Consider the following 26,432-nt stretch of genomic DNA (forward strand, 5'->3'; position numbering starts at 1 on the left):
AACATATAGGCAACTTGAAACATTCCTTCAACATATTTTTATCAAAAAATTAAAGAAATGAACATTTTACCAGAATTCTCCCCTTCAGTTGATATGTACTAACATTAAGAAAACTCTTCTAGATATCTGCTCTCTAATCGACAAAAATCTAAAAAATAAAAGATTTCAAAAACAAAATTTTTTTCGGAGATTAAGGGAAAAATATCAAGAAGAGTTTTCTTTTTGTGTTAGTAGATTACAGAGAAAAAAAGACGATTGTCTGCTGTACAAGGGCCCTACTTTGGGCTTTGGGCTTTGAAAAAATCGTTAAAACTGCCAAAAATAACGGAAAATTTCTAAACTTTAGGCCAATACAGGACACTCAGGATCGAACAAAAACAATTTCCTTGAGCACCTCATAAGCGACAACTCTTTTCTGTAACAAAATTGACCGATTTTGACCTAGGCTAAAACAAGAAATGATTGACAATCTACCTACATTCAGGCAAGTAAAAACATTCCTTCAACACATTTTTTATTAAAAAATCTAAAAATGAACAACATTTACCAGATGAATTCTCCCCTATAGTTTGTATATTACTTCCCAGGCACAAAAAACATAGAAACATGATTTTTGAACATCAAATACTAAATATGAAAACAGGGTTGTGTGGAAGAAAACATTTTTTCATAATGAAAAGCACAAATATAATAAATCAATAAACTTCTTGAAGTTTTGAACACAGTGCACTGACTAATGCCTTTACAGAGGACAAAGTACGCAACGCATCGGTTAAACCTCTATTTAAAAGTTACTAACTCAGTTAACAGAACATGCATCAGATTATCAATCTGACGGAATAAATAAAATAAACTAATGTATATTTTAAATGCGATAGATAGCCTGTCGTGCTGGTAATATTCTAAAATGAGACAAATACAACAAATCACTGGAGATGGCAAAATCAAGAATATAAAAATATGGAAAAATTTAAGATTGAGGAAAAAATGTTTAACTTTCAGGAATCTAAAATAAGACGGAAATTATCCAAAATTTTCACACTTAGACATAGACTCACGCCAAGCTTAAACAATGTCTGAAACTGACGATTTAAAATTTTTCCCCGTCGCGCGATGATCGATGTTTTCTTCTTCAAATGTTGAAAATCTTGAGATCCGAATCCATTCATGCCACGGGAATACCGCTGCCACCCTGAAACAAACAAAAACTTATTAATCAACATTCTTTATTTGTAAAATCTATACAATATATCAAGTAAATTTACTTTTTAACAAAATCAACATAAATGGAAAATATTGTCGGCAATGCTCGTTCTTTTAGAAATGGTGCTTGAGGTACATTATTTAAAATTTGGTGATGGTGATGTACCAAACCTCTGTAGAGAAAAAAGTAAATGTTAGTTCTACATTTTATTGAAAATATATTTCGGTCTAGGTTGACCCTCGTCAGTTCTTGAGATTGTTTCTGTCATAAAGATAAAAAACTAATTTTTTGTTAATCCCGAGGTCAAGCAGTTATCTGTACTAAATTAATTTCCAATGAATTAGTGTTACAGTGGATCTCTAGTTTAAGTATTGTAGATTAGCGATATCTTACTTCTGGACACTGTTCATCAGCGGACATGTTTGCAGAAATATATGTTAGTTTCGGAAAAAATGTCCAAAAATAGATTAAGGTTTAGTTTTATTTTTTAAGTAATAAAATGTATGTTATCTATGTCAAACATAAACAATTGTACACAAAGAATGGATCTTGTAAAAAGTATCAAAAACAATAAAAAATGTCAACCCCCCGAAAATCAGCAAAAATCATTCAGGAAAATATTATCCCCTGCTGTAGTGCAAGGTACTAGAAATGTTACCTGTTCTGTGGCGGGTTTTTCAAGCTGTTTTCCCAAATACTCCCAGTTATGTACCATCAGCTTCTGTACTGCCAACAGTGCCTCATACCTGTTTAATAAAATGTTATTAATAATGATAATAATAGTTATGATAACTATAATAATCATAATTACTTTGCATTTGACAAAAAATTCTAATCTTGGAAAATTTGAAATACAAAAATTCGTTTAACTTTTCAAAATGACAGCGTATCTTATGTCTTGTTTATAAGTGCCATTTTGTTTAGTTAAACAATCTCATCCATAGACTCTCTTTTTGCTCAAAAAAAATGTCCCCATGAAATCATTTATTGTCTTTAAGTCCGCGAATAAAACATTTAAAGCTTACTGAACATAAGGGGAGAAGACTGTTTAAAAAGGGGGGGGGGGGACGATTTAAAAAAAAATTTACATGCATGGGTTAAGCCCAAAAATAGCATTTTAAAAAAAGGTCGACCTGACATTAGGATCCTCGTGTGATAGTAGAGCCATTACAAGAGTTTTCCCTCCTAGCTGTTCAAGTACATGCTTTCCACGGGCATAGTGTCGTACATATTCTCCTACACAATGTACAATACTATCACAAGATGCTCTAGTAAATGATTTCCACAGGCATATTTTCGTACATATTCTCCTATACAATGTTCAATACAATCCTCAGCCGTTCTAGTACATGCTTTCCACGGGCATAGTGTCGTACATATTCTCCTATAAAATGTACACTACAATTATAAGCTGTTCTAGTACATGCTTTCCACGGGCATATTTATAAACACATTCTCCTACACAATATACAATACTATAACAAGATGTTCTAGTACATGATTTCCATGGGCATATTGTCGTACATATTCTCCTATACAGGCATATTGTCGTACATATTCTCCTATACAATGTTCAATACAATCATCAGCTGTTCAAGTACATGCTTTCCACGGGCATATTGTCGTACATATTCTCCTATACAATGTTCCATACAATCATCAGCTGTTCTAGTACATGCTTTCCACGGGCATATTTTCGTACATATTCTCCTACACAATATACAATACAATCATCAGCTGTTCAAGTACATGCTTTCCACGGGCATAGTCCATTGGATCCGGATCCTAAACACTGAACATTTCAGACTAAATCTTTGCTTACCTAGATCGAAGCAAGCAACACAGAGAACTAAGGGATCTCTTGCTGTTTCAAGAAGAGAGAGAAGAATCTTTAATAATTCATAATTCTTGTCGTTCAGATTACTAGCATTCTCTCTCCAGAACTTCTCGGATCTAAATTTTAGTTTTTTGTTTTATATTTATTTCTCTTGAGTTTTAACCGGAGTAGAAGAGAAGTAGTTAACTGCGCCTTCACGGTTACACCTCTTCTTACGATTCATTAAATCAAGTCCCGGGTATTTAAAAACTGTATGAAATGAGAACCAGAAAACTGAAGGTCATTTGGGGGTCATTATAGGTCTTCAGAGGTCATTGTCTTATTTTTTCAATTATTTTTATGCTAAAACTTGATGAACCATTCAGAAATCAGGAAATTTTTATAATCTCTCTTTTTTCAATAGTTCAGATTTGGGTTGAGTAAAAAATTTGTATGCCCTGGGTGGCCTCTTTTTAATCTATGGGTAACATATCCTGAAACCCATATATTCCCAGCTGAGATGGGGTAAAATTTTCACTATTTTCTTATGGGTTTAAAAGTAAAATATCACCCCAGCTGAGTACACCTTTCAATACGTGCGTATTTTTTGCTATGAAGTTCCCGCATTCTTTTGAATGATAATCTTCCAGCATTAATATTTAGGATTTTCTTTCATATGTACTTTTTAAAGGTTAAAACTTTATATAAGATGTTATATAATTTACGTGCCATTTTGGTGTATTTTGAGTGTTAACATTTAAATTCATATTTCTATATATTTCTTAATATTTTCCAGAGTATATAATTATCTAAAACCCTACAGGGTGAATGGGGATCGTTAAGTATTTTCGCCAAAAACATTTATTTTTCTCGAGGTTTTCTACTCTTTTGATGAGATTTTTTAACCCTCGCTACGCTCTTGTTAAAAATCTCATAAAAAAGTCTCGAATTCTCTCGAAAAAGATTTGTTTTTGGCTCAAATACTTTATACCTCGCCTCCCTTCAACCAGTAGGGTTATAAATAGTTATTTTTCCCATTTTTGGTCGATATTTTGCCCCTTGGATCCGGATCCATAAAGCCAAAATCTTGCGGATCCGAATCCTAAGCACTGAACCTGTATACAGGTGACCTCTACGTACATGTGTTCTGGTGACCTCTGGCTACCTGTGTACATGTGACCTCTAGGTACCTGTGTACATGTGACCTCTAGGTACCTGTGAACTGGTGACCTCTTAGTACCTGTGTACTAGTGACCTCTAGTTACCTGTGTACTGGTGACCTCTTAGCTACCTGTGCTCTGGGGACCTCTTAGCTACCTGTGTACAGGTGACCTCTAGCTACCTGTGTACTGGTGACCTCTAGCAACCTTTGTACTGGTGACCTCTAACTACCAGTGTACTGGTGACCTCTAGCTACCTGTGTACTGGTGACCTCTAGCTACCTGTGTACAGGTCACCTCTAGCTACCAGGTGCACTGGTGACCTCTAGCTACCTGTGTACTGATGACCTCTAGCTACCTGTGTACTGGTGACCTCTAGCTACCAATGTGCTGGTGACCTCTAGCTACCTGTGAACTGGTGACCTCTAACTACCTGTGTACTGGTGACCTCTAGCTACCTGTGTACTGATGACCTCTAGGTACCTGTTTACTGGTGACCTCAAGCTACCTGTGTAAAGGTCACCACTAGCTACCTGTGCACTGGTGACCTCTAGCTACCTGTGCACTGGTGACCTCTAGCTACATGTGCATTGGTGACCTCTAGCTACCTGTGCATTGGTGACCTCTAGCTACCTGTGCATTGGTGACCTCTAGCTACCTGTGCATTGGTGACCTCTACCTGTGTACTGGTGACCTCTAACTACCTATGTACTGGTGACCTCTAGCTACCTGTGTACAGGTGACCACTCCAGTCGTCCTGACTTGACCTCAGTGACATATTCATCATAGCTGGAGAGGTCTTGAACACTGGCCTCCATCCTCTCCATGAGATAATGAATGTCCTCCTGAATATCCTCGTCCTCAAACTTCCTCTGTTCAAGTAACTCAAGTTGCTTCATCACCTAGAAAAAGACATTACATTAATCATAACATTCAACACTAGCTGAAGTGCCCAGGGTTGCCCGTGGATTAAAAAGGTAAAAACATAATCTATTTTTGATAACAAAATATTTTTGATTATACAAATATATATAGACTAGGCTTTTCCATCCTCTATTTAACTGTGAACATGTTCTCTTTGTATACGTTAGACAAAAACAAAAAATGTAGCGGATTTTATCAAAATAATTTCGTGGCTTTTTATTGTTAGAGGCAAATTTTTTAAAAATTCGATTATCCATAAACCTTTCACTGGGGTCACGCGAGGTCCTACAAAAAACGTGTGCCCGATCGGTTCAGCCGTTTTGACATTTATTGGATAAAACGGACAAATACCATAACAAACAAAAAGACAGACACCCAGACAGACAAAGTATCTATAGATGAGCGAAGGGCTATATTAAATAAATAAAGCAAGGTCGCTTCAGGTTGTAAAAAAAAATTTTACACTTTCATAATTAAAAGGATTTCAAAGTTTTCTGGTTTACGTACTTTATTTTACTCTACTTCAGGAGAATGATCGTTTTTTGGTATGATACCTTAGGTTGATACATGGAGATACAATTATCCTTCTAGATGGACTAATCCTCTTAACTTAAGTTGATAGGTGGAGATATAATTCTCCTTCTAGATGGACTGCTCCTCTAACCTTGCAGTGATACATGGAAACACTCTTGACGGACTGCTCCTCTTACCGTAAGCTAGTACATGGAGATACAATTCTCCTTCTTGACGGACTGCTCCTCCAACCTTACATTGATACATGGAAATACAGTTCTCCTTCGTAAGGGACTGCTCCTCTTACCTTACATTGATACATGGAGATGCAATTTTCCTTCTTGACGGACTGCTCCTCTGGTTTCTCTATGAGGTTTCGGAAAACCCCCAAAATTATTCTGCTCACCTGTAATATGTAGTAATTGGATTTTTGTACAGTTCCATTAAGAGAAATTCTTCAGAAATTCAAAAGATTATTTTACAATAATCTTATGAGGAAAAACATGTAATAATGGAAATTCTTAACCGAGATGAAATAATCTTGATGTATTCTTTAACGAAGTCGCAGGCCAGAGTTAGAGAATGTATCAAGATTATTTCACCGAGTTAAAGATTTCCATTATTACATTTTAATCCTCATTAGATTACTATTATCTGATATTTGTTAGATTCCATGAGCAAATACCAAGAAATTCTAATTTTTAAAATTTTTGTGAAATACGACTTTATCATGTTGGATTGACATGAAGCGTTTTTTAAGTTTTTATATTTCACTTATGCTCTTGTCCTGACTATTGCTTTTTCATTTTTCTAATGTTCCAATGGTAACATGTTGAAAACCCTTTTATATGTAAAATTGGTTCTTTATTTATAAATAATGCATGTGGTGTGATTGTTTCCTTAGTTAGCTTGTTTGTTTACTAATTTACATTGCACTTGCTTGCTTCTTTTTAAGTTGATGCTATAATTAGATTTTGCATGTTTTTAGATGGAAAGAAAAATCAATCTACTGAACAAAAGCGTGAAATCATTTACAGAAGAAATCATTTGCCAGATATTAGATATGGAACCGAACAAATACAAAGTATCTCTAAATAATCAGTTTTTATAGTAGAATAATTCGGACAGGAAGATGAACACTCAACAAAATATTGAAACCAAAAAAGAAACTTGTAAGTGGTTCAACTGTTTTACAGATTTACTAAAATGTATTTTACCTTCTCTTTTTGTGCATCGCTCAAAATATCTGCAAGAATAGGGATAACTCCAAATTTGTTCAGTCTAACATAATACAAAATATTTTTATTGAATATAATTAAACTGAGAACATAAAAATTATTAAGGCTTTAGACCAGACAGAAAAGGCGGGAGCTATATGACATCAATAAAAACTTGATTTCTCTGATATTGAATACTTTATTGTATGTTTCCTTGTAGCAAGTTCATTATTAAAACTAAGATATTTTATTCTTATGTTTCCTTGTTGCAAGTTCATTATTAAAACTATATTTTATTCTTATGTTTCCTTGTTGCAAGTTCATTATTAAAACTATATTTTATTCTTATGTTTCCTTGTTGCAAGTTCATTATGTAAACTATATTTTATTTTTATGTTTCCTTGTTGCAAGTTCATTATGTAAACTATATTTTATTTTTATGTTTCCTTGTTGCAAGGTCATTATGTAAACTATATTTTATTTTTATGTTTCCTTGTTGCAAGGTCATTATGTAAACTATATTTTATTTTTATGTTTCCTTGTTGCAAGGTCATTATGTAAACTANCAAAAGGAACTATGACTCGACTTAATACCAATTTTAAATACTAATTTTAAAAATACTAAATCTGTATTCCCGTTACCAAAAACCAGAGAAGTTATTAGCGACAAGTTTTAACTTATCAATCTAATTCCTTTAAGGGAGAGACGGCTAGGTAACATATTTGAGTTGAGAGTGCAGTATTAGAGAAAACAATGGAAAGTTTTTAAGGTGTTTAATTTCTAAGTAAGAGTATTTTGTAGTAAAATTTCACCAGATGACATTTTTTTTACAATTATTTCATAATCAGGACGAAAAATGTAACAAAAATTCTATTGTTCACGAGTTTGCTGTTAAGGAACATGTTTCCAATGAAGTTTGTGAAGAGATAATTAATAAATAATAGAATCAATAATTTCTTTTTAGCCATTGTATTGAATTTCAAATGTTGTTATGTCAATACAAATTCCAGAAAAACTACGAAAAACGTTAGTTGACAAACTTTGCGGAAACAGATAAATAAAAGATTACTTATTTTCAAGAATGTTAGTTCATTTTAATTTTTCCATCTGTTCCTAAAAACAAACAAGTTAATGGCTCTTATAGTATCTCTAAAATACTGCGCTCTCGGTTAAAATATATTACCAAGCCGGTTTCATCCTTTCAATTCAAGAAAGGAGTCGGAAAAAAGTTGAACAAGCATTTGTCAATAATTCCCTTACCTGGAAGTTGACCTTCCCGGAGAGAACACTGACGATGGCGGCGATACCATCGACGCTGGCGAACGCACGGCGGTAATCGTCAATCCTAAGCATCATCTGTAGACAGCGGGCAACTGACTGGACGTAGGTGTTCTTCTAAAATAATTTTTAAAAATTATTCAGGGATAAAAACAAGAAGCGCAATGTTTTTTTTTTACCTTTTAGCAATGTTTCATATTTTAAAGAAATTACAAAAACAATTATTACATTTTTTGTAGTGTTAAGAATCCGGATTCATTGGAACCGCATTTAGCTCCCTGGATATATCAGGATCCACAAAAATATGCAGATCCGCGGATCCTGATTAAAGTGGAAAAAAATTGATCTGAAAAACTTAAAAAGGGTCAAAATTAATAATTGAAGACTAAAAAAAAAATTTGATTTGTAATTTATCGCGCATTATAGTTTATCAAGATAGATATTTTGCCTGTTTTCTTTACATTAACGTGACTGTAAAGGAAAAATGAAAGGGGTATAGACTGAAAGCTAATAAATTTTAGATCGAGACCAATTATATCTGATGTTCCTGACTCGAGAAATTGATATTAAACTGTTTCAAATTTATACGAAAATACATATATATACAATTTTGTGTAGAAGCAGTATGTTACTTTAAACAGATCATATTCAGCAAATACGCAGCCAATCTGAAAACGAAGATATCCCAGAATAACCTAGTTGTAATTCAAATTACTATTTTTTAATTTTTATTTCTATTCTTAATGGACATAATTGATAATATTATTTTTAAGTCCGTATTAAGTCACAAGAACTGCCACCAATGAGAGTGCATTATACTGGTCACGTGATACAGACAGAGACATGTGGCCACTATACTTTTGGCTCTCTTACTACACACAAATGAGGTATCACTAGAACATACCTTTTCACGGAAGTGTAAATGAAATTGTCAAAAAAATTGACAAAAAACGTTCAAACTTAGTTTTTTGGGTACCACTGTACCTGTACTTTGAGCTGGTCCTTAAGCCAGAGTAGATAATGTTGCAGATCCTGACCCTGCATTGGTTCAACAGACCAGCATGCCATCTTAGCAATCACACGAGCTGTCATATTCTGGATAAACCTAAACATCAAAAAATTTAGTTTTCAAATTTTATATCAATTTTAAGTCGTCTTTTTTAATTGAGTTTTGGTCTATTTTAAGTCAATTATTTCTCGAGTTTAAGTCGGCTTTTAGTCGGGTTTATTTAAAAAATATTAGACTTTAGTTCCAGTTCCCTACCGCCCTCAGAAGAGAACATAACTCTCTTATAGAGGCCACAGCTTTACAGTTTGGCGGAACGCATCAGTTCAGTTGCGCATCTCATATCCTACAGGAGAAGTATAAGGAATGTACATAGAATAAAACAAGACTTCATCTTCAGCCTGGTGTAACTAAAAGAAGGAGTCTAATACCTAATGGATATACAAACCATGCACAACAATACCGTTTTTTTACTCAACTGTAAGGACTGGACTGCTGTGGAAGATTCCTCTCAATGGGGCTTTAGGGCTTATAACTCCCCATATTGCATAAGAGCAGTTATGGGTTTCCTTAATGCCCCTTACCTCGGAAGGAGCATAATAGAAGGAAAACAAGGAGCCCTCCCTTAAACCCTTCCTCCTACAAACCTCCTTATCTCTCTCATACTCGATGTCAAAAGAACTATTTGGAGAGGCCTCAAAGTGTTGAAACAAGAAACAAGACGCAAGAAGAAAAAAGAAAAATTGAACAGGAAAAATTGGAAGGGAAATCTCTGGATATTAGAGATGGTTACCCCCTATTTCACACCAGGGAGGGGGGTGAGACAATCGCCCTCCTCCCGCCCCTTCCTGCCCCCAAGAAAATTTAGGAAATTGTGTTTTTGCTTAGTCAGATGCAACTCTAGGGTAAACAATTCAATATTGAGTTCCGAGGAAAGAAAGCAAGGCCCTCAGCTAGTTCAATTAAATACAGGGTTCAGGAAAAAAGCATGATCCTTTAAAAATAGTTCTTTCTTGTAAAGTGGCCAACTACAAGGACATCCTAACAAAATTCTTTTTCTTTTATTTCAAAATTAGCCGAAATATGATTTAAAGATGTACGAGCAAGAAGAAAATGAAGAACAAGAATTACAGAAATCTCAAAATATTTCCATCTGATTTCACCAAAAATATTTAGAAATATTTAAAATAAATTATTAAAGTTAAAAGATGTTCCATCTTTCAAACCACATGGGGTACATAGCCCAAGAACTAATTTTAGTTGATTTAAAGTAAATTTTCAGTCGATTTTAAGTTGTTTTTGATCCATCTTAAGCAAATAAATAAGTTCTATATGCAAATATAAGTCATTGTTTGCATTGTTGGATCTAAGACAGTTTAAAGTAGTACAAGTCAGGTTCAAAAAGACTGGATCCAAGTCACTTTTAAGTAGTTTAGGCCAGGTTCAAAGAGACTGGATCTAAGTAAATTTTAAGTAGTTTAGGTCGGGTTCAAAGAGACTGGATCTAAGTCAATTTTAAGTAGTTTAGGTCAGGTTCAAAGAGACTGGATCTAAGTCAATTTTAAGTAGTTTAGGTTGGGTTCAAAGAGACTGGATCTAAGCCAGTTTTCAGTAGTATAAGTCAGGTTCAAAGAGACTGGATCCAAGTCACTTTTAAGTAGTTTAGGTCAGGTTCAAAGAGACTGGATCTAAGTCAATTTTAAGTAGTTTAGGTCAGGTTCAAAGAGACTGGATCTGAGCCAATTTTAAGTAGTTTAGGTCAGGTTCAAAGAGACTGGATCTAAGTCCATTTTAAGTAGTTTAGGTAGGGTTCAAAGAGACTGGATCTAAGTCAATTTTAAGTAGTTTAGGTCGGGTTCAAAGAGACTGTAAAAGTAATTTTAAGTAGTTTAGGTTGGGTTCAAAGAGACTTTAAAAGTAATTTCATGTGTTCCTCCAAGCAAATATGTGAATACCGAATCACAAAGGTACCTTAAAATCTCTGTCTGATCAATTATGAATTATGTTAAATTTTGTTAGAACCTAGAATAATGACAAATCTTCCTTTTGATCAGATAAAGGTACTATTGTGAATAAGGCATTGCCATCCTTGCATGGAGGCTCACTAGAAATCACGAGGGAAAAAAAGTTTAAATCTAGTTAAGGACGTGTTAAAAGTAGATTTTAAGGTTGGGTTTGTGTACAAGCAATGTTTAAATTAACTTACCCATCAGGTCTGTTTAAAAGGTTTAGAAACTGGGCCCACACAGATTCCTTTCGCTTTCTTAAAAAGGATAGACAATAAAAATAAGATGTAACCAATTAAATTCATTTTAGTAACATTTAGACACAAAACCTAGTGAACATTTGATATAGTACTTCTCATTTATATAGATTAAAGAATGAACAGAAAATCAAAATTTGTTAACAACTCATCATTCAAAAAAAAAGTTTTATCAAAATTTAATTGATCTCCGTTCCTTGCATATTCTCTGAAGATAGCAACCCTGTTCTTTTTCTCCTGTTTATTCAAGAACGTTTAACTTCATGTTCAGCAAAGCAAATTAATATTTCATATGAGATATCAACGATTTAAAAAAAATAATAAATAAAACATGATGTGTAGAATCCAGATCCTGATTAATATAATATACAACACCTCAGATCCGGATACAAGGACAAAATATCAACCAATGCCTCCTTTCCTCTCAAAACAAAAATCTTAATTAGCTAATAAGAGAATACAAAACTGCCTAATCTCTAAATGGTTTATTATATTTTAGCACAAAAATAAGCGAAGAAAATTTTTAGAGATTTTTAATTTGTTAAAAAAGAAGAAAAAACCGGATCCATTTTTTTCAAGAATCCGCTTCAAAATTAAACTCAAATACAATTTAATACCATTTATCATCAAAACATGATTTAATTAAATTGCACGATAAGGAAGTTAATCTAATCTCAAAAATTATAAAATAATTTTGTGGTTTTGAATAGTTGAATAATTTCATATCTAAATAGTAAAATATGCAATGGACACTGGACAGGGTAAGAATTACGCATTAGTATTATTATCAATTATCATTCTATTTTAATAATATCAAAAGGGAATCGCATAAAGGGACCCTTCATGAAAAGATGACAATGCCCAATTCACAAAGGTCTGATCAAGTATGGAACGGTACCCTTGACTCCCTAATTTAATCAAAAATGCCAAAATATCGTCGTTTACCTGACTAGAAAAGTGTTTAATTTTGACAACTTCATCATTGTTTCTTATATAAAAGAAAGTAATGAGCCAGTAACTTTTGCATGGAAATCGTGATTGTAAATAAAAGTTGAAAAAACCAAAATATGTATATCTAAATAATAATTGATCAGAAAATGTAAACTGGACATTGTCATATATGCATTGAGGAGCACTTGTGGTCTAATTAAGTGACTTTAAGTGGAACCCTGTGTTTGAACATAAAGTTCTTTCCTGCAAGAAGTCATCAATGAGAGTCAGCAAATATTGGATAGTCTGGTCTTTCGATATGTGACCTGAAAAACGTTTAAAACTTTATACTCCAGATTTGGAATTGTAAATATTGATAACAATGCTTGATCTTGATCTTTTATAAATCCGCAAATTAATCTAATCCTTATTCGATATCCCGCATGGTAATCGTACCAGGTCAGGGATTGAAGGGAGCTTTGATCAGGGGAGGAATTACTTAAGTATCCACAGTGGATATCGAGATTAGATATGGATAAGTATCCATCACAAAAGTTCCCAGCTCAAATCAATGAATATTCAAAGGAAGTTTAACTTTTGTTTACAAATAAGAGTTCCATGAAGGAAATTAATACCGGAGAAGCACCAAGTTTATTGTTAAAATTTCCCCCTTAACAGTTTTTAACAATGTTGGGAAGAATCTCAATGAAGATTTTTTTGAAATCAACATCAATTTCAAATTAATTTCCTCTATGTTTTGGAATTCCCACCAATGTTCCAGGACCGGGGAAGGGGGGGGGGAGTACCCCTGATTACCTATGAGACTGTAAAAAGTTCTTGCGGATTGTAAAGGGTTCTCTTCCACTATCTTTTCCCTAATATAGAAAAAATAGAATCAAGAGTTTAATGATTAAGAGTTCCCAAAAGTATTTTCTCTGGGCAACTACTTCCCCAGTGGCAACTTCCCAAAATGTGCAAATTCCCGAGTGGCAATTTTCCAAATAAACATTCATTTGCTGTTTTGTTGAAAGAAAAATATAAGATTTGCTTGTAAGCAGAGTATATAAATAGATAACGTTTCTTTATTTAATGAAATCTGAACTAAATTCAGTAAATCATCTCTAGTGACATTGAAAGCATAAAAAAGGCTGACCAGTGACCACATTTTGAAAATGTCAGGTATTTTATTGTTCGCGAATAAATGTCGCATTACATTTAGAGACGACAACATAGATTTCACAACACATTGAGAAATTGTCATGTTTATTGGGACACTGTATTGTAAAATATGAACCTGGTGGCCGAATCTGCAATATCATATCTAGATATAAAGGAATAATCTTCTTCAGAAATCATCTGAGACCTGAGTAAAAATATTTTCAAGAATTAAATAAACCTAATATGACGGGAGGGGGGGGGGGGGTTAAAATTAGTTTTAAGAATCCATAACCTTTAGGCTTACGCAAAAATCCGGATCCGAGGGGCATTAACCAAATACTAGTAAAGAAAGCTTTTCGCACACAAAAAATAAACCGTATCAATGGTAAAGTTTGGAGCATTAATTTAGTTTGACTTCAAAATGTTAAATAAAATAGATTATAAAAAGGAAAAACAGAAAAGATAATCACAAAAAAAGAAGCTTTTTGACGATAAAATATCACAAAATGTTTTTAAGGCATTTTAAAACAAAAATAAATTGAGCATAATTTGAAAAATTGAGGGGTTGTTGGCAAAAAATATTTGTGTCCATGTCAAAATCTTACTGTAGGTATGACTGCCAGTTGATCCTCTGTCCTCTGACCTCTACAGCCTTCTGCTGGAATGCACTGGTAGCTGCGAGATTGTCACCTTATGAGATTATTCCAACATTAGCACTACACAACTAATCTAGTTAGGGGCAGGCAACTCAACGGTCAACTTACTGCACCACGCAGATAATATCTCTTCCGGTCATTTTAATTCAATCCCAAACTGGTTGAAATTTTGAACTGATTGTACCATTGACAGTGGACTGCTATTTATAAGCGTCTATAACTGGTTAACTATTTCAAAAAACAAATGTAAGCAGTAATAATTTTTCGTAAAAAAATATTTTTTTTTCAGTACTTTCTGCATGTTTTTCGAGTCTTACTCATAGTTTAAAAAAGATCTTTTACATACTTTACAGTGGATTTAAAATTAAAAACTTTCACTGGAAATTCGCAACAATAACTTAGTGAATAAAAATGCGCCAATTCTTAAAAAAATAAAGTGATATTCTCTCAAATTAAGTGAATTTTGATGGCCATGTTTTTTAGGGGCTCGGTTGACCGTTGGTGATATGTGATAGAAAACAAATAATAAATGAACTATAATAAAATAAATAAAAGTCGATTCGAATTATTTTTGATCGGCGTTATCTTTGGCGCAGGAAAACTCTTCAGACATTAATCTTAGCACAGTTTTACATTTCATGTTTTTATGAAAGGGACTGTTGGCGCACATTTAAGTGATCCTCCATATCCGATTCACATCATATAAACCTCCGACTGATCAGGGATGAAGGACTTGTTCTTATTTCTTTACAGAAACCCCTGTATATTAATATTTACTCTAACGTCGCAGAAAATATATATTTTTATTGAAAATTTTGAAATCCATGTTGGACAACGAATATTCACCATTTTCAAGGAATACATGTAACGTCAGCAGTGTTGAGATCACACTGTACGCTGCGTACACTCCAGTTTTTCTGCAATTTGAACACCATTTTAAAGGTAAACTCCCAGGGTGCTCTACTATTAATGATCAATTTTTTTAAAAGGGAACCGTTGTAAATCGGACAATCCTCTCTTTAAAGTATACAGTCCCTTTAAGAAACAAGTAAACTGTGATGTACAGTCCCTTTAAGAAACAAGTATACTGTGATGTACAGTCCCTTTAAGGAACAAGTAAACTGTGATGTACAGTCCCTTTAAGAAACAAGTAAACTGTGATGTACAATCCCTTTAAGAAACAAGTAAACTGTGATGTACAGTGAAGTTTAGTGGCATATCTTCTCAAATATACTCGGTGGAATTCAGACTCAGGATTAAAAAATTATACTAATAAAAGTGCAGCTAAGGCATGCAACTCTATTTAGTTATCCTTAACATTCAAACAAAAATCGAGATTTCATCTTAAAACAAATTATATGATTGTAATTGTTATGGAAGGAATAAAAGGCAGCTTGACAAATATGAAAAAACACAGCGTAAACTTCTATTTCACAACCATATTGAAATTGTTAGGAAGAAACAAAATCATTATTTTCTTTTGATAAATCTACCAATCATTAAAATATTCAGTATCAGTTTACAACTTTACACATCTTGCACTTGCATGCTGAAATTTAGAGAATTTAGCTTTCATGCTTGTTTTTAGTTATGATGCAAATCCATTTTATGCAAGCAAAGATAGTCCTTATTAAATTATTTTTTATGTGGGGTGCGGGGGTTTAGTTTTATTGAAATTTTCAAAATATTTTCCCGAAACGTGTATTAAGGTTATAACCTATTTTCTGAGAATGGGCAGGAAAGAGTAAATTGGAAATGCTATTACTCTTTCAGAGCTCATGCAATACCCACTTTAGGTCAAGACAGGGGTGTATATTTTCCTGAAAATTCTGGATAAAAAGGATGAAAAAAAAACTTTTGTCCAATAAATCAAAAATAATTTCCCTCCCAATCAAGGGTGGTGGGGGGTGGGGGGGGATTCTTATAAATATACACCCCTGGGTCTAGATAAACTCCTACCTCCTTTCTCGATATCATCAGGAAGAGTTTCCAACAAGTCCATAGTTGCTCTGAAACAATACCAGAAATTAAACACATTGAAAACCAGAAAATGATCAGACAAAAGCTCAAATGCAAGAGTTACATATGGTACACAATCAAATATTTACTCTAGGTCCCAAAAAGGGCACAATCAGACAAGTTTTTTTAAAGATATCCTTTAAAAGGGGACACTTGCATTTCAGTACTATTACAGCCCAAATAAATAAAATTTAAATACATATTTTCTAATCAGTTTGATAAGAAAAAACGTGCTACGCTTAATATGTGAAAATTTCCGGGATTTTAAAGTATATCACATAATAAATAATTCATAAAAATGATCTAAAAATTGAAATATAATCTCTACTAGATTTAAACACCAGAATCAGTTGTAACCTTCAATAAGGTTTGAAAATAGATCTTTCTCTTCGTTGGCTTAGAGATCTTTTCAACATGATGATAAAATTAAAAGCAATGTTGAACAATTTGTAAAAAATTAAGCTTTTACAATTTTTACTTGACAGATCGGTAAATGTTGATTGAATTTACTACAGAACAGTATAGTACGATACCGAACGGTACAGAACGGTACAGTACAGTACAGTAGGGTACAAAATATTAAAGAAAAGTAAAGTACAGTCCATCCAAGAACATCTCGAACATGCAGTACAGGCATCAGATTGACAATCAAAGGCCTAACATGATTAATATTCTTTTTAAGAAATTTCAAACGCAGTAAATTGATGGGGGGGGGGCGAGGTTTAAAAATGTTAGGATCCGGATCCAAACATATTTTTAATTAATTAACAGGAATCGCTGGTGTTGTTCTCACCCTCACCCATAGATCCGGATTGAAAACAGTGTTTATTTTACGCCGACCCGGTTCCATATCCAGGTAGTGAAATTAGTCCAAATTCGCATGAAAATGAACTGGATGCATTTAACTCCAGTAAGCAAAAGGCTATTTTTACAATCATATCATCAATCTGTTAAAACAACTTTTATGAAAAAATGCATTAACTGGCTTTTCCCTCTAAAATCATATATTTTCTCCAATTAAAAAGTAAACCCCGTCGTTAAGTACTGTGGGAAAAATAATTTTGAGAAGGGGTGGGGTGTGGGGGGGGGGGTCGATTTCTCAACAAGACGAGGATTGCGAAGAAGAATATTAACTGCCTGAGCTGTGTCCTCCATGTTTAATGCCTGGAGTCCCTGGGGTAGAACTCTGCAAGGATGGAGGTCGGGATACGTTTCAACATTTCCTTAGGGAATATACGCAGGAGCTGCCATCCGATATCCAGGGACTCGAACACAGTTCTAAACATTAGAAATATTTTTAAATCAATCAATCAATCGTCATAATTAATCAAAAATATGTTATTGTTATTTCTATGTAGAACATTTACAGTAGTACCAATAAAAATACGATAAACTTATTAAGAAAAATATGTTTAGCATTGTACATCGTAGCAAGTTATTAAATAGTAATTATATTATGCAAACATAAACTGCTATTTCCAAATAAATACCTTATCTTAGAAATATTTTTAAAAAGAGAGTGGTGCATTGGTATCTTTACAGGGTGGATTACTTAAAATTACGCTACAAGTCTCTTTAAGGAACTATAAAATATATTTCAAGAAATCCTTCATTTTTAGAGCGACGTGTCCCATCCACAATGGTACCCTTTAAACCTTTATCTGGGGAACAGTGAGGAAGATATCGTTGTTCATCAATCAGTGATAAACTCATACAAATCTCCTCTAATCGTCTCGGTAGCTATAAATCCGCAAGTCACTTCTACTGAGTTCATAATTGAAAATATTCAATTTCCACATAGAAAAACTAGGATTGACTCATAATTCATATATTCTTGTTCAGATAACGTCTTTAAGGGATCGATGTGAATCAGATGTGCACTCTATTAATGGATATTGGCGGGCAATTCCAATTACGTTTACAAATACAAATACTATAATTGGGTTCACTAGATTCTTCTCTACTCTTAACGTAAACAATATTATATTAATATATCTAATCACGAAAACATCAGAGAGAAGTCAATTCCTCCTTTTATCTAACAGATACTTAGATTATTACCTGTTCACATAACTCCCTTGGGCACTAAAGTGAGATTATTAGACTATTACCTGTTTTCATAACTCCCTTGGGCAATAAAGTGGGATTATTAGATTATTACCTGTTCTCATAACTCCCTTGGGCAATAAAGTGAGATTATTAGACTATTACCTGTACTCATAACTTCCTTGGGCAATAAAGTGAGATTATTAGACTATTACCTGTTCTCGTTCTCTATAACTCCCTTGGGCAATAAAGTGAGATTATTAGACTATTACCTGTTTTCATAACTCTCTTGGGCAAAAAAGATATATTATTAGATTATTACCTGTTCACATTACTCCCTTGGGCAATAAAGTGAGAGTATTAGACTATTTCCTGTTCTCATAACTCCCTTGGGCAATAAAGTGAGAGTATTAGACTATTACCTGTTCTCATAACTCCCTTGGGCAATAAAGTGAGAGTATTAGACTATTACCTGTTCTCATAACTCCCTTGGGCAATAAAGTGAGAGTATTAGACTATTACCTGTTCTCATAACTCCCTTGGGCAATAAAGTGAGAGTATTAGACTATTACCTGTTCTCATAACTCCCTTGGGCAATAAAGTGAGAGTATTAGACTATTACCTGTTCTCATAACTCCCTTGGGCAATAAAGTGAGAGTATTAGACTATTACCTGTTCTCATAACTCCCTTGGGCAATAAAGTGAGAGTATTAGACTATTACCTGTTCTCATAACTCCCTTGGGCAATAAAGTGAGAGTATTAGACTATTACCTGTTCTCATAACTCCCTTGGGCAATAAAGTGAGAGTATTAGACTATTACCTGTTCTCATAACTCCCTTGGGCAATAAAGTGAGAGTATTAGACTATTACCTGTTCTCATAACTCCCTTGGGCAATAAAGTGAGAGTATTAGACTATTACCTGTTCTCATAACTCCCTTGGGCAATAAAGNCCTTCCCTTCCCCTTCCCCTCTTTTGTGACCTTTGATTGCTTTCCCCACCCAGGGGGGGGGGAAATGGAATTATATACACCCCTGCATAACTCCCTTGGGCAATAAAGTGAGAGTATTAGATTATTACCTGTTCTCATAACTCCCTTGGGCAATAAAGTTCTTCTCGAACTTGCCGAGGAACTCTAGGTATAGAAGATCGTCAGGGGTGAGCGCTTCCTCTCCAACAACAGCCTTCATGGCCTGTACGTCCTTTCCTGTAATAATATAATAGTCCTGAGGTTCATTTTTTAAAGGTAAGACTCGACTTTCTGGCGATTTTAATGACCAAGATACTACTTCAAACAATGTCTGAACTAGAAAATATTTATGGCTGGTTTTATGTTCACATCTTTAACAGCAGCTCACATGGCCTGTGCGCCCTTTCCTTTTAGCAAATTCATGGACTAAGATGCTATTTCTGACAGATTCTTCGAATTAAATACTATTTGAGGTAATTTTAAGGCTCAGCTACATTTTGCCTAGTCACAATTTGCCTAGTCACATTTTGCCTACTCACAACTTGCCTAGTCACATTTTGCCTAGGTAACAATTTGCCTAGGTAACATTTTGCCTAATAACATTTTGCCTAGGGTAACATTTTGCATAGAGTAACAATAGAGCGAATTTTTCGCCTAGTCTAATTTTTTTTACAAAGAAATTTTCAACAATCCAAGAATTTTTTTTTTAAATCTACAAATTTTTTGGCAAAAATTTCGCAATTTTTTTTAAATAGTTCAATTTTCTATAAACCAATCAGATCGAAAGACAAATTGAAAATGGCTCCCATGATAACTGCAGGGCTTACCATTCGGGGTAAGCCAAACTACAAGGAAAAGAATAACTTCTCCTATGTTTTCGATGGGAAGAGGGCAGAGACCAAGAAATAATGATACCTATCTATACTCCATGATATAAACTGTAATTAAAAAATATATATATATATCTGATATATAACCATATTTCATCTGTTGTAGAGTATATGTTAAAATTGCTGGACAAGATACAATTCAATTGTTCTATAACATTTATTTCATTAAAATTTAACTGATTAAGCTTAGAAAAAATGTTTAATTTTTGACAAAATTTGTTTTAAAAAAAACGCAATAGGCAAAAAACATGCTCTTGTGTTACCTAGGCAAAATGTTACCCTAGGCAAAATGTTACTAGGCAAACTTGAACTAGGCAAAAAGTTACCTAGGCAAAATGTAACCTAGGCAAGAGTAAACTAGGCAAGTTGTGACTAGGCAAATTGTGACTAGTTAAAATGTAGCTGAGCCAATTTTAAGTATACATGTTTTTCTAACAGCCTTCATGGCCTTCCAGTCCTTTCATATAAGAATATAATATTGCATCTCTGAGGTTTAAATCTTTGAGAGAGATAGATAGATAAAATATTACCAATGGCATAGCAAGCGTAGAGCTGGTTGGAAACATCAGAATGATCCTTCCTGGTCATTCCTTCTCCGATAGCAGACTTCATCAATCGGGATAGAGATGGGAGCACGTTGATTGGGGGGTAGATCTTAACACGAGAAAATTAAAGGGACTGAAAGCGTAATTTCAAGTGACCCTCCCTACAAAGATTGAAATGTCCAATTTACAACGGTACCCTTGAAACCTTAATTTGATCAATCTTTGCATGGAGGGTCACTTGTAATTACTTTTTAATTCTTCTTAAGGCAAATTGTAAGAAAACGTTGATAACATGGAAATTTTAAACACAAATGATCGGGGGGGGGTGGGGGGGGGGGCTTAAATTAACTTCCAGGAATATATTACAATATTTTGAATGAAAATAAACTAGATGTGATAAATAGAGAAGCAAAAATGAGCGAACAAATGAATAAGCTAAGATGAAAAAAGATATTTTTTTTTAAATGGTTAAAAAAGGATGAGCATAAAAAAAAAGAATATTAAAAAGTTTAGAAAATAACAATTAGTAAAGTTAAATAAAAAAATGATTTAAATAATAAAGATAATCTTGTCAAAGGACAGGGGAGAAGACGATGAGAAAATGAGAAATGCAAAAAGAAACAATAAATCATCATTAAATACAATTTTATTTTATAACTAAATAATGTTCTAACCTGTCTGTTGTGAAGCTGTCGGTCAACATAAATCTGCCCCTCTGTGATGTATCCAGTCAGATCAGGGATAGGATGAGTAATGTCGTCGTTAGGCATAGTCAAGATAGGAATCTAAATAGTTAGTAGTCAAAATAGGAATCTAAATAGTTAGTAGTCAAGATAGGAATCTAAATAGTTAGTAGTCAAAATAGGAATCTAAATAGTTAGTAGTCAAAATAGGAATCTAAATAGTTAGTAGTCTAGATAAGAAACTAAATAGTTAGTAGTCAAGATAAGAAACTAAATAGTTAGTAGTCAAGATAGGAATCTAAATAGTTAGTAGTCAAGATAGGAATCTAAATAGTTAGACATAGGAATCTAAACAGTCAGGCATAGTCAAGATAGGAATCTAAAAATAGACATAGTCAAGATAGGAATCTAAATAGTTGGACATAGTCAAGAAAGGAATCTAAAAGTTAGACATAGTCAAGATAGGAATCTGCTAGTTAGGCTAGAGTCAAGAAAGAAAGCAAATTAGTTGGGCATAGATAGAAAAGGAACCTACATTGATAAACTTAGTCAAGATCCAAATTAAAAAGTTATAATTAATTCTACACCATTATAGGGATACCAGAACACTCGTAAAGATTTTTGAACTTAAGGTAAAAAATTTAGTTCCACCTAATGCCCTAAAATTTGTGATAAAATTAACCCAGTTCATATATTACGTGTTAGTCTTACGATTAAGAAAACTTTATTTTAATCTTTTAGAAAAAAAAGATTTTTACGGATTATTTAAATCAGTTCTTATATCAATAATCTTACAATGATTTACCAGCCTTGTAGCCCCTTTCAAAATACTCCTTTAGCATGAAACCGTTCCTAACCTGTGTAATGGATCCGTTCCTTCCCTCAACTCTGCCCGCCCTCTCATAAATGGTCGCTAGATCAGTGTACATGTATCCGGGGAATCCACGTCTACCCGGTACCTCCTCACGAGCAGCAGACACCTCTCTACAATAGATAGGTTGGGTCGGTATGTAGGTAGTTAGGTAGGTAGGTGGGTAGGTAGGTAGGTAGGTAGGTAGGTGGGTAGGTAGGTAGGCAGCCGGGTGGGTAGGTAGCTAGATAGGTAGTGTAGGTAGGTGGGTATGCAGGTAGGTAGATACGTGATATATCGTTAGATAATAGATAGAGAAGTATGAAATTAGGTAGGTAGATGAAGGGTGGATGTTAATGGTTCGAATTTGTGTTGAATTCAGGTTGAACAAATTTCAGGATTAAATTATCAACATTTTATGATCTATTGACAGAATCGTACTTAAACACTGATTGATTGATTATAAATTCCTTTTTAACAAATGATGTACTTGATTAAACGTCATATGTAAAACATAACTAACCTAAGAGCTTCAGCATAAGACGACATGTCAGTGAGGATAACCAACATGTGCATCTCACACTGGTAGGCCATGAACTCGGCAGCTGTGAGGGCCAGCCTAGGGGTGATAATCCTCTCAATGGTGGGATCGTTGGCAAGATTGAGGAAGAGGCAGACGTTCTCCATGCTTCCGTTCTCCTCGAAGTCCTGCTTGAAGAACCTGGCGGCCTCCATGTTCACTCCCATGGCGGCGAACACGATAGCAAAGTTGTCCTGGAGATAGTCAGGGTCAATGTTTGTATTTTATCGCCAAACAAAAAAAGAGAAAACTGAAAAAATCAATCCGAATGATTTTTCAAAAAGAAAATGTTGTTAATTAAAAACAAATCAGCTGGAAAAATATAAAACTAGCTTTTTCTGATCAATGGTGATTAAGACATACATTCATTTTTGAAATTTTAATAACTGCTTATTTCCATTTTTAAAGCTAGAAATACGACGTTATCTTCAACATAATTGATCAGATAAAATTTCACGAGTACCGTTGTGAATAGAGCATGCCCCTAAAAAAGACAGTCCCCTTAAATTGAACAAGAGAGTGCTCACACTTCCTGCTTCCCAATAAAAATAACAAAGCGTCAATAACATATCTAAGAAATCTCTTAGCAAAAGTTGAAAATCTCGTATTAAATAATGACGCGAAAATGAACAGCACGACAGCCTGCCTGATGATCATCCAGAACAGATTTGCCCGGGAGCCTGACTAGACCGGCCTGTCGACAGATCTGAGCTGCAACCTCGTTGTGCGGTAAACCGTTGGCGGAGAAAATCGGAATCTTTTGTCCTCGAGCAATCGAGTTCATGACGTCGATGGCGGATATGCCCGTCTGGACCATCTCCTCTGGGTAGATCCTAGACCAGGGGTTGATGGGTTGACCCTGGATATCTAGGTAGTCCTCGGCCATCACGGAGGGACCCTTGTCAATAGGTTTCCCAGATCCATTGAACACTCGACCTGTAATGAAGACAAATGATAAAGAGAGATTGAATAAGCCCAAAAGTTAGAAAAATTACAAAAAAGTAAATAACTTATTAATTAATTGAATGGTATTGTTTAGTGTAATTTTTACTTTATTTTTCGTTGTCGTTATTTAATAATTTAAAAAAAAACTAATTCTGAAAGCGTATCCATCCCCAAATCATGAGTTTTGAACGTCGAATTTGCGCTCAAACTCAGGATTTACAGATCTTTAAAATGTGAAATATGTCTCAAATGAATCCTCAAGAAGTCTTCGACAACACTGCATACTCAGTTCAACTACCTTACATAGCCGGTCACTCCCTTTAAATAAAAACCCAATTGTTAGGAAATTTTGTTACCCAGCATATCCTCGGAGACAGGGCTCCGGAGAATATCTCCGGTAAATTCACACGTCGTCCGCTTAGCGTCGATACCAGAGGTGCCCTCGAATACCTAGACACAAAAATCAATCAATCCGTTAATCAATCGCGTAATTAAATAGTCAATATCAATCAATCTGTTAATCAATCGCGTAATTAAATAGTCAATATCAATCAATCTGTTAATCAATCGCGTAATCAAATAGTCAATATCAATCAATCTGTTAATCAATCGCGTAATCAAATAGTCAATATCAATGTTAATCAATCGCGTAATCAAATAGTCAATATCAATCAATCCGTTAATCAATCGCGTAATCAATTAGTCAATAAATTAATCAATCGATTGCTCAATATGCTAATTAATAGATTAATCAATTGAACAATATAGTAATCAATTGATGAATATTACGGTTGGTCGATTTACCTACTTTTTCATTTGCGACCTAGATGAGCAGTTGGCAAAGATGAGGCCAAATTTAAAGAATTTGAGCCGCGGTTTAAATTTAAGCCGCGGCTTAAATATGGTTGGTTCCACTTTTTGTATTACATTTTTCAAGATTTAAGCGGACGGTCAATTAAAACCGGTTTTGGGGGGATTTGAGACGTGGCTAAAATTCATTAAATTCGGACAGTGGTCAGAACTATTTTAAACCCTCTGGTAGGTTCAGATTTTTTCTCGCGGCCATGTTCGTAAAAAAAGTCGCAAGACCGAAAAAAATCTTTAAAATATGTCATACATAGAATTCAGAAAAGTTTATTTAAAATCAAAAATCAAAAACTAAATGTGGACACAATTCAGCAGCTTGAGAAGCATCTTTTGAAACCCATTTCAATATATTTTGAAAATATTTAATTTCGGTCCTAGTGAAGGCTTTATTTTGCAAAAATGGCCGCGCGAAAAAAATCTGAACGTAGCAGAAGGTTTAAAATAGTTCTGACCAAGTTTGCAAACTGCATCTCAGGCTTGGTTCTAAAATCGACCAACATTAGTCAATACTGAATATGGTAATCAATAAATAAATAAATTTGCCAATATGATGAATAAATAAATCAAATCATAAATCATAAAAAAACGAGACTTTTTTCCTAAAATATTAAAATCGTAACCTCAGAATAAAAACAACTTGTTGTACCTGAACTACAGCTTTAGACCCTGAAACTTCCAAAACCTGCCCAGCTCTGAAAAAGTATTTGAGAATTAAATACAATACAATTAATTAGAAGTAAAGGAAATCATTTAATTTAGACGACACCCTTAAAAATTTAGAAACAAGAAAAAGTGCTCTAAAGTTTCAGAGAGGTACATACAAAGTCTAGACCAAGGTTATAATGCAAGGAAAGTTCATTGCAGATGCGTATGCTCTGCTTACATATTGAAACCAATTCTCTCAAAGCGGAATTTGTAAATATAGATGCATCAGAGTTCAGTATCCCAGGAGGTTAAAGGCATTAAATTTTTATAATTTTGATAGTTCACATAATAGTTTCCTATGACCAGAATATTTCATTGATTTTTTTATGTGAAAGATGGATCCCATGTAAGGCTCCGACATCCGTCTTGTGTTCACTTAAGCGCTCAGAGACAGTACACTGAAGTACAAAAGATGCTTACACCTCTGAAATAACTTGCCTTGCATTATAACCTTGGTCTAGGCTGTTAAGACTAAATTCGATTACACCCTTCAAGAAGTGCAGTAAATTATTTTGTGTACAAATATTTGAATGTTCATTGTGTTAAAAGGGACCGGACTGTAAACAAGTGCCGACCGATTCATAACGGTACTATTAAAAATGTTAATAATTAGAAGGTGTTCTATGATTTAATAAGAAAACCTTCCGCACTTCAATTTCAGGAATTTCAGAATTAAACTTTTAACCCTAGAAAAACGACTATTTCTTACATAATTCAGATCAGATAAGGGTTTCAAGGGTACCGTTGTAAATCGGGCATTGTCATTTACGCTTGAAGTCCCTTTAACAGGAATTACCTGTATGAACCGTCAGGAAGCTTGAGGTTCACGATCTCGGCAAACTTTGGGAACTTGACATTGTCGAGGATAACCAGGGGACCGTTCACACCGCTCACGGTCTTGTAGGTGATACGGGGTTCAGCAATATAATCCCTGAGATAAAAAGGTTGTTAATGATGGGACGGGGGAGTCCACAAATCTTTAACTAGGACTGAACCAGTTGGTTAACATATCTATTTTAAAGAAAATGCACGTTTATAAATAATAAAATATTTTTAGTTTTTTTATTTCAAATTTAACCTGATCCAAATTTAATGATCAAGGAACTAACCTGGTGATCGCTAGAGTCTGATCGATCAATCCCTGACGAATAGAGATCGTTGCTGTCATCTTAAATCTGGAATTAAAAAATAGTAAAATAGAATAA

At 34.1% G+C, this 26,432-nt stretch overlaps 2 protein-coding genes across 2 annotated transcripts; both read right to left on the minus strand.

The window, feature by feature from the left end:
• Positions 1–501: 501 nt before the first annotated feature.
• LOC111709600 (V-type proton ATPase subunit H) lies at positions 502–16,135 on the minus strand. The gene is made up of 16 exons (XM_023483336.1): positions 16,086–16,135; positions 14,076–14,160; positions 13,607–13,675; positions 13,129–13,187; positions 12,577–12,638; positions 11,579–11,619; positions 11,326–11,382; positions 9,098–9,218; positions 8,080–8,230; positions 6,835–6,950; positions 5,925–6,023; positions 4,910–5,082; positions 3,027–3,157; positions 2,338–2,440; positions 1,863–1,950; positions 502–1,192 (listed from the first exon to the last, which is right to left on the minus strand). The coding sequence occupies exons 1-16, from the start codon at positions 16,126–16,128 to the stop codon at positions 1,166–1,168; spliced, it is 1,425 nt and encodes a 474-aa protein (XP_023339104.1). The 5' UTR covers positions 16,129–16,135; the 3' UTR covers positions 502–1,165.
• Positions 16,135–26,432, minus strand: LOC111709599 (V-type proton ATPase subunit B). The gene is made up of 12 exons (XM_023483335.1): positions 26,337–26,432; positions 26,024–26,158; positions 25,169–25,214; positions 24,012–24,105; positions 23,357–23,646; positions 22,654–22,904; positions 22,138–22,264; positions 21,272–21,382; positions 20,583–20,706; positions 19,273–19,399; positions 17,283–17,423; positions 16,135–16,801 (listed from the first exon to the last, which is right to left on the minus strand). The coding sequence occupies exons 1-11, from the start codon at positions 26,393–26,395 to the stop codon at positions 17,303–17,305; spliced, it is 1,485 nt and encodes a 494-aa protein (XP_023339103.1). The 5' UTR covers positions 26,396–26,432; the 3' UTR covers positions 16,135–16,801; positions 17,283–17,302.

This window comes from Eurytemora carolleeae, unplaced genomic scaffold (genome assembly GCF_000591075.1).
Source record: "Eurytemora carolleeae unplaced genomic scaffold, Eaff_2.0 scaffold927, whole genome shotgun sequence".
NCBI lineage: Eukaryota > Metazoa > Arthropoda > Copepoda > Calanoida > Temoridae > Eurytemora > Eurytemora carolleeae.